The sequence below is a fragment of the Hetaerina americana genome, unplaced genomic scaffold (assembly GCF_022747635.1).
Source record: "Hetaerina americana unplaced genomic scaffold, ioHetAmer1.1.p SCAF_65, whole genome shotgun sequence".
NCBI lineage: Eukaryota > Metazoa > Arthropoda > Insecta > Odonata > Calopterygidae > Hetaerina > Hetaerina americana.
Window position 1 is genome coordinate 1,036,663 of NW_027287261.1, and position 8,354 is coordinate 1,045,016.

At 36.4% G+C, this 8,354-nt stretch overlaps 2 protein-coding genes across 2 annotated transcripts; one reads left to right on the top strand and one right to left on the bottom strand.

Moving 5' to 3' along the window:
* Positions 1–210: 210 nt before the first annotated feature.
* On the bottom strand, positions 211–2,625 carry HINT1 (histidine triad nucleotide binding protein 1). Its single transcript, XM_071594657.1, has 3 exons — positions 2,474–2,625; positions 2,289–2,393; positions 211–852 (listed from the first exon to the last, which is right to left on the bottom strand). The coding sequence occupies exons 1-3, from the start codon at positions 2,582–2,584 to the stop codon at positions 688–690; spliced, it is 381 nt and encodes a 126-aa protein (XP_071450758.1). The 5' UTR covers positions 2,585–2,625; the 3' UTR covers positions 211–687.
* Positions 2,626–2,990: 365 nt separating this feature from the next.
* Positions 2,991–7,945, top strand: RpS18 (ribosomal protein S18). The gene is made up of 5 exons (XM_071594656.1): positions 2,991–3,096; positions 3,308–3,493; positions 3,642–3,743; positions 3,825–3,916; positions 7,809–7,945. Exons 1-5 carry the CDS (start codon positions 3,094–3,096, stop codon positions 7,882–7,884), a joined length of 459 nt encoding a protein of 152 aa, XP_071450757.1. The 5' UTR covers positions 2,991–3,093; the 3' UTR covers positions 7,885–7,945.
* Positions 7,946–8,354: the final 409 nt, after the last annotated feature.

The following is an 8,354-nucleotide window of genomic DNA, read 5'->3' on the forward strand; positions in this document are numbered from 1 at the left end:
TTCCTCCTCTATGATACAAAAGCCTATTCTTTAGGTGCATAGAAGCCCATACTTTAATTTCATAGATCTTTAATGCCATAGAAGTAGATCTGAATGTAAAATGTTAGGTCACTGTCCCCATTCTACGTCATATCCTTTGAATGCTTATCATAATACAGAATTGAGTGAATCTACAGAATAAGTAAAATTGAAATTGGAAATCCATCGCTATTCAAGATAATTTTTTTATAAATCGGTTATTACAAAGTACCATGTTAGCATGTCATTCCTTCAAGTACAATAAAGAATAATACTGAATGGCCCCAAGTAACAATTGAAGGCCGTGGTAGACTAAGTGAGAGTAACAATACCAACTCCATGAAAATATGGTACATATTTTGGAAATACACACATCCAATAAAATCTCTATTCTGTTGAAAAATGATCATGGAATTGTGTTACCAAAGAACCTCAATTTTTCTACAATAAACGAGCATATCATTAGTAAAAATGTCAGTTTACAAGCCATTGTTTAGTAGAGCTCCTTTTGAGAAATTTAGGGAAATTATATGCTCTAGATGGTTGTTAGAATAATTTGTTTTGGTAAATCAGTTTATTGCCATAATTCAGGTAACAGTTGAAATCTGTACAAATTTAAGCAAACAAGCACTGAATAAACACTGTAAGGTAGGTTTTAGGAAATATGCTTTAACCAGGAGGCCAACCCATTTGTCTGCCACCCATTACATGAAGGTGGAGGTGATAAACTGACTGGCAACCATCGGGCCCATCATTAAGAACCATTCTGAATCCACCAGACAATCCGTTTTCCTTAGCCAGTTTGCGCGCCACTAACATCAAGTGTCCAAGTAACTGTAATTAAGAAAAGGTTTATCTCTCAAACATGAGGAACGACAAAAAATACCATTTTGGTGAAACATTCGGAGTTACAATATGCACGCAATTACTCCCATCACTAGCGCTGCCATAAAGAAAACAGCAATTTGTCCTATATTGGCCAATGTTACATGTTCTCTGATACTTCGTAATTTACAGCATTAAGTAAAATTATAAATGCCACGCCCTGGGATAAGTAAAAAAATGACATGAAATACCAGTGAGGCGATCCTTGGATTGTAGTACTTTAAGCATGTGCCTCTTGCACCCAAATCTGTCCAACATATAAAATGTTTGCACAATACGCCAGCTCTCAGACATTTATTACGAAATCTAAGCAGCAATTTAACACAATGGTTAACTTTTTCATCATTCCACCAGCTTGTGGCTAAATCCCGATATAAAAACTTGACTTGCATCTGCCAAACGAAGTGCGTCAGTTGTGCACAGGCAGCATACAACAATTTTGGAGATACGAGGTCCCTGCAACCTTAAGATTGTCAGATATAGGAGCAATAAAATTATTATTAGCTTCTTACCGAAGTGAACCCAGATTACCATTGTCTTTTCGCGGAGTAAAGTAAAATATAGAGCAAATTTTATACATTTAAGTTTCGAAAGAGCAACATGACAATTGCCTGAAAATGCTGGGTTGGGCACATCACCATGGGGTAGAGTGAAAGTGAAACTAACACCCTATTTTACTTTTTTCTTACAGCTAGCAAAAGGGGCCAGGTGGTTAATTGTCCAGAATGTAAATCCTAGTATTGACATTTCTGTCATTTTTCTGCCTGCTGTCACAAGCACAATCCATAGGTGCAAATTTGTACTAGGTCAGACTTTGGTACTAACTAAAATTCTTGACGTCTTATGCCATGTTCTTGCACCTTTTCCGTGGCGCAAAACCTGATCTACTTTTACGCTAGCAAATATTGTTTTGTGCCGTAGCAAAAACTCTTACCACTTCCACTTATCCATGCAGTAAATGCGATGAAAAAAGGAAGGCGACAAACTAAAGAGTACTAAAGCGATGAAAGGAACAAGAATAGGCAGATTGTCCTGAAATAAATTTAAATTCATTGAATGCACTCTACCTTTTCCTTCCTACCAACAGACGAGTAAAAGTTGACAGCATGTCTCTGTTTTTTGGACAAATGGTTGTGAAAACTTCAGAACTATCTAGGCAAATGGGATTAACCGGGGCCTAACTGTAACGACAGCTGCGAAAAACTTACCCTTAGGTCCTATTGAGATTAACATCTGTGCATTTATTTGTGTGTGTATGTATATACGTACTACTCTCACATGAATTAACCTCTCAATGCCAATAGAAATTTCTTGTGCAGATGAAGGGACTAGGTACAACTAGTAGCCGCTGAACACGAATTTCAAATAGTTCCTGGATTTATTACCTTCTCATCTTCATCCTCGGCTTTCGACAGTTGTGGGATCGGTTTCCGAGGTATTACCAAAAAGTGCACTGGGGCCTGGGCGTTGATATCGTTGAACGCTACACACTGAGATAATAAATGAATTCATAAAGTAATTCTTCTTTATATCTCAATGGCAAATAATGTTAACGCTTAAAGCATTATACCTGATCGTCTTCATATATAAAAGAGCAAGGAATTTCCTTGCGAAGTATTTTCCCAAAAATAGTATCATTTTCGGGGATAGCTGCTCGGGCTTTCTCTACCTCATCTCCCATTTTTTCTCATTGAACTGGTTGGCGTGTGGTGCCCTCTTACCCTAATGCAAGTAGAGTTAAATCGATTAAATCTGTTAAGCGGTAATATTATTAATTTATCCAAATTTTCACAAATGGTCCCAATTAACATTCACTTGAAATAATATTTCCGTATGGTTGTTTTAAAATCAATTTATTAGCGGCTGGTATCATCAATTCTGAAAAAATGGTTGTTCAAATATGTCAATTTTGCCAATCTCATAAATATACAGCTATATATATTGGATTTGGTTAATAGGCCATAGATGAACTCAGTAATAATAAATTTGGATAATTTTTATGCATTCTTTTATAAAATTTTACAACCATTTGCTGTAAATAATAATATTAAGACGCTTTCACAAACGGTCATCGGCATACGTTCGACCTCTCGCAGGATAAGACGGTAAATCTATTAGGTTGGTCATAGTTGTATTTTCGTAGGTTGATGGGGATTCGTTCACTTCCGGTTGAGCGTAGCCGCCGTCAAAATGGTAAGATTTATATTGCTATTTATTCCAGCCATCGAGGTTTTATATTCATCAGACATTTAAAATTTTGAATGAACGTGCATTACAGAATTCATCTTTTAAATTATTATTCGCTGCCTCATTGAATATTTGGTCAAACTCGTAAATACAAATATCCTTGCCATGCTGGCTACGAATTCTTGAATTTTGTTGTGATTTCTGTTTTAAATTTCAGTCTCTAGTGATACCAGAGAAATTTCAACACATTCTTCGAGTTCAAGGTACTAATATTGATGGAAAGAGAAAAGTAATGTTTGCGATGACCGCAATCAAGGGAGTTGGTCGTCGTTATGCCAATATCGTTTTGAAGAAAGCGGACATTAATTTAGACAAACGTGCTGGAGAGTGTACAGATGAAGAGGTCAGCAGTAATTACTTATTATTTTATGTTAGATGTAGTTGTGAAGTAATAGTAGTGACAAATTATGGTGAATAAACTCCGGACATTACCATGGCGGCTGGGCGACGTAAATTTTTGGATAACACCACTTATTTGTTCTTATTTACAGGTGGAAAAGGTTATAACTATTATTTTAAACCCGCGTCAATACAAAATTCCAGACTGGTTTTTGAATAGGCAGAAGGATATACAGGATGGAAAGTTTTCCCAGGTATGCTGAGGGAGACGACTTAAAATAATGACATTCACACCGTCAAGTTGATGTTTTGGTTAATGTTTATTTTTATTTTAGCTAACATCCAGTAACCTGGACAGCAAACTCCGTGATGATTTAGAAAGGCTGAAGAAGATTCGTGCTCATCGTGGTTTGAGACATTACTGGGGGTGAGCATTGTGACAAGAATTTTTAACCCTCAGTAATATATTTACCCCTGATTGTCAGTATCTTAACCAGGAGGTCGATTGACTGCCGCCCGTACAGTTTCCAATGGAATTTAAATTTCCTAACTTACTGGCACATGTTCCTATATTCGGCCATATCTTACCATTTCTCGTGATGCCTACCATTTTGTCCTCTCTATAACGTAGCTATTGTCTTAAGTTGTGCCCAATCTATCCTGACTTAGAGCATTAATATGGACGTATGATTATTGTAATCCCATTCCCGAGTAGGCGTAAATCTTGTCAAACCGCAAACAAATAGTAGTTATAGATGGGTTGTGCTCAACGGCTAGAATGTAACTTCGGGCGTCCCCAGGGAAGTGTAATAGGGCCTCTTCTGTTCTTAATATACATTAATGACTTAAGTACACACGTTGGTAGCAATCTGAGGTTATTTGCTGACGACACGGTGGTGTACAGGGAAGTAAGGAGCCAACTAGATCGCGAGCTACTCTCTAGAGACTTAGACAATATCTCGGAATGGTGCAATAAATGGGGATTAACACTTAATATAGATAAATGCGCAGTTTTGGAATAAAGGAAGCGAGGAACAGGATATAAACTACAAGATAGAGGGGACAGTATTGCCCACGGCGAATCAAGTTAAATATTTGGGGGTTGTTCTAACACCCTGCCTTTCATGGGGAGCACATATCAGGACAATATGCGGATCAGCTTTAAAGAAACTTGGCTTCATCAAACGGGTGGTGGGGAAATGTAACGAAAAAGTTAAAGAGAGGTGTTATTTTGCTCTGGTTAGACCTCATTTGGAATATGCCGCAAGTATTTGGGATCCGTGGTAGAAAATTTGGCAAAAAGAATTGGATATAGTCCAGAGAAAATCCGCTAGATTCGTTAAAAATTGTTATGATAAGAACACATGTGTGACAGATCTCTTAGGGGATTTAGGCTGGGAACCACTTGAAGTGCGGAGAGAACAAGCGAGGCTTAGACTTTTAGAAAGGTTCAGAACAAACGAGTTTAACTCTGACACTGAAGGAATTACAATGGCCCCACACTACTTAGGTAGATCAGACCACAAAGATAAACTAAAGGAGATAGATTCCAGGACAGATAGGCACGAATACTCATTCTTTCCCCGAACAATCAGAAATCATAATAGTAAGAAACCGATGTCACTTTAGAAATATTAAAAACATGGAATCTTCAAGTCGGAGCAAAGTTAAACACTGCAAAGCTGTTAGGTATACTTTCAGGTGCATGTGTATGCAAGATGTAGTTTGAGTGCTTGCATGTGTGGGGTGTAAGTATTCTTCATGAATGTATGCCATGTTTTTTTTTGTGGATATGTGATTTTGTGGTTATTGCGTGCGGTTTTTTTTCCTTTTCTAAATTACAGGTGGTGTCCTAACACCCCCCGTTACATGCCCTTGCGGGGTATTAAGTAGATGTAAATAAAATTTGGTGTCCAGTTACTAAAGCCCACTCCGTATAGTAGTATCTTATATGCTGAATACTCTGGTGTACTTCTTTATTCTGTCACATTCATACACGCTGCGTTATTTAATTTTTTCTTGTCTTGGGAGACATCGACTGCACTTCCCATGAATTTCTAGGTGTATCGTTTCCTTCCATGCCACCCACTCAAATTGTTTGGTGGTCTGTGGTGAGTATTTCATGCTAGACATGTATCCCAGTATGCTTTTTCTTTGCTGTGTTCAATGATTTATTTCCCTATTCTACTTATCTCGTTATATCTATATAATCCTCGGCATTGCTTTCGTCGCCGGATTTCTTGGGTTATAATTCTGTTCTGGTTGTATGGTGTGGTCAATTTGTGAGAGATGAATTGACATACTCCTGACCAATACCTTCATTTAATGCTTTTTCTTTTGAAACTCAAGTTGTGTTAGTGAAAAGTACTTTTTTGTTGAGTGGCTCATTTCGGGAAATAATCCCATAACAATTGTTATAAAACGTAATTGCACAGATAAAAGGCTCTTGGTACTTCAATTGCCATGTTGCTGGTAGCCTGTGCTAAAGTAAATTAAGCTTTGTGGGCTGAAATATCCAAATTTATTTGGAGTGCGTCTCATTAAGCTACAGACATTGCAATGCATAGCTGGTGTTTGGCAAGTGCTTAAATAACATGCTGCGAACTTTTTGTTAATTTTCAACTCTTCATTGAAATTGAATTTCCCCTTCAGGTATTACCTTTATTTTAGCATTCCATAATTTTTTAGTGAAATACATGTGATTGCCGCCATATCTTGGTGTGAACAAATTCCCTTGTTTGTTCATTAATTTGCTACATATTCCTTGAGTTACCATCTATGGTATTTTTGAAAAAGTTGGCTATCCACATTAACCTCTTTACCCAACTGACAACATGAATTTTCCAATCACCTTGCAGTATTTGTGATTTTTCATTTTTTTTGTCAGAAGGACATTTTTATTAATATTAAGTGTTGCTTGAAATTTCATGCTCATGTTAGAATATGTTAAGTAAATGGTGAGTGAAAGCATCACAATGTTACACACCGAACAGCACATTTATATATATCCTTATGTATGAAGAATGGCATATTATGAGTATCATGACTGAACTTGCAAATTCTGTATCTAGTGCTAACGTCATATTTACTACCCCAAAAGATTATTGGCAATTTCAGATGATCTTCAAAGTGAAATGTCCTTAGTAACTTTCCCAACTTCACCATTTTCAATCCATGAATTCAGTGTTAAATACTTTTTATGATATGTATATATTAAATGAATTGAGTATAAGTAGTTTTCCAATTAGTTTGTGCGAATCCTAATTTTCTCAATAATGTTTAGTTGGTAAGAAAATTTACTATTTCTGGGGCCCATTCAAGATTTTTTGAGGTCGGGAACATATTTTTCAGAACAAGCATCCCTCGAGACGAAGAGGAGCTCATACCTAATATGATTATATTTACATATCACACAGTTACATAGTCAATATAATTCAGGAAGAAACAGACTTGGCATTGACAAATTAGTGATTAAGGAAAAATTAGGTGTTATATTATCATTCGGCGTCTCAATAGTTAAGTAAATAAAACTTAAGTAACAGGAAGCTTCACAATAAAGTTTGAGATTGTGCATCTAACCATCTGGAGAGCTAAATAGACAGTTTTACACCTTAAATAATTTGTTGCCTTAAAGTTAATCTATGCCTATTATTGCTGCTACATGAAGTTCCAATTACGTTGAAAATTCCACTAATTCATTTGCTTGCAGTTCTAGAAGACTGAAACCCCTTAAGTATTGAACATCAAAGTCTGAACTAATTCAATTGCTGAAGTTCATCATACTTGGTCTATTTAATATAGTCTTTTTAATATAAAGGATGCGCTCCTTTTTTCTTTTCTATAATTTTTCTGAATTTTCCTCTTTGTGTGTTTAACGTAAAAATTGGTGTGTAAAGTACCTTAGCCAGGGACACAGCACCGAATAGAACTTGATTTAATCAGTAGTAGTAGTCCTTGTTTTCTATAATTTAAAAAAATCTTGTGCTCCATGGCAACTTAGCAATTATGAATCCTCTGCCTGCATAACATTAAATTTTGTGGCTCAATGAGACTGGTACATTAACTCTTGGCCATCTGGGAAGAATGGAAAATAATTATCCTGGATGATGAATATTCCATTTCTTTACCAGAGTGACCTCTTTGAAGTTGGTTTGGTAAAGCTGATATGAGTGAATTTTGTTTCTGGGAAATAGAAAACAGCGTCATTGTTTGTTTTAGTTGTGTGCGATTTCCATGATTTTAGAATATTTGTGTAAATGTGCTCAATAAACTGAACTTGTTATGTAAAATTACTGTAAATTGCCAATGTTCTCTTTCAGTTTGAGGGTACGAGGACAGCACACAAAGACAACTGGCCGTAGGGGACGAACTGTTGGTGTGTCGAAGAAGAAGTAAACCACCACAAATATGCATTTGTAATTTTAAAAAATACCTTCAATAAAAAGAGGGGAATCAACTTTGTTGTGGTAATTTCATATCCCATTCCCACATTTTCTCAATAACCAATTTCATTGTTGCTGTGCAGGTGCTAACCTAGAAGGCAAACAAAAATGTTAGTGCAATAGGACTATGAGGTTGGCCATCTTGGAAAACTACATTTAGGACATTCTGGAATGGTAAAGCAAAGTAAAAGAGATGTGCAATATATTGGCCAGAAATGCGAAGTTACATTAAGAAAGGTAGGATTTGGAGTCTGAACGTTTTTCCAATTCAAGGGAAAATCCACACTGACTTGGACTAGAGTACAATTTTTACTTCCAATAAAAATGCACGAAGAGGAAATTCAATGTTAATTTGATCTTAAGGATTATTTGTAAACTGATGAACCGCGCAACCGGATCCATTTCATTGTTGAAGCCCTGTAT

Bases quoted from the DNA above. Each gene is read 5' to 3' on its own strand.
- HINT1 (XM_071594657.1), bottom strand. From the start codon at position 2,584: ATGGGAGATGAGGTAGAGAAAGCCCGAGCAGCTATCCCCGAAAATGAT. The intron at 2,394-2,473 runs GTATAATGCTTT...TTATTATCTCAG, and splicing joins TTATATATGAAGACGATCAG to TGTGTAGCGTTCAACGATAT. The intron at 853-2,288 runs GTAATAAATCCA...TCTTAATTACAG, and splicing joins CCGAGGATGAAGATGAGAAG to TTACTTGGACACTTGATGTT.
- RpS18 (XM_071594656.1), top strand. The intron at 3,744-3,824 runs GTATGCTGAGGG...TTTTTATTTTAG, and splicing joins AGGATGGAAAGTTTTCCCAG to CTAACATCCAGTAACCTGGA. The intron at 3,917-7,808 runs GTGAGCATTGTG...GTTCTCTTTCAG, and splicing joins GGTTTGAGACATTACTGGGG to TTTGAGGGTACGAGGACAGC.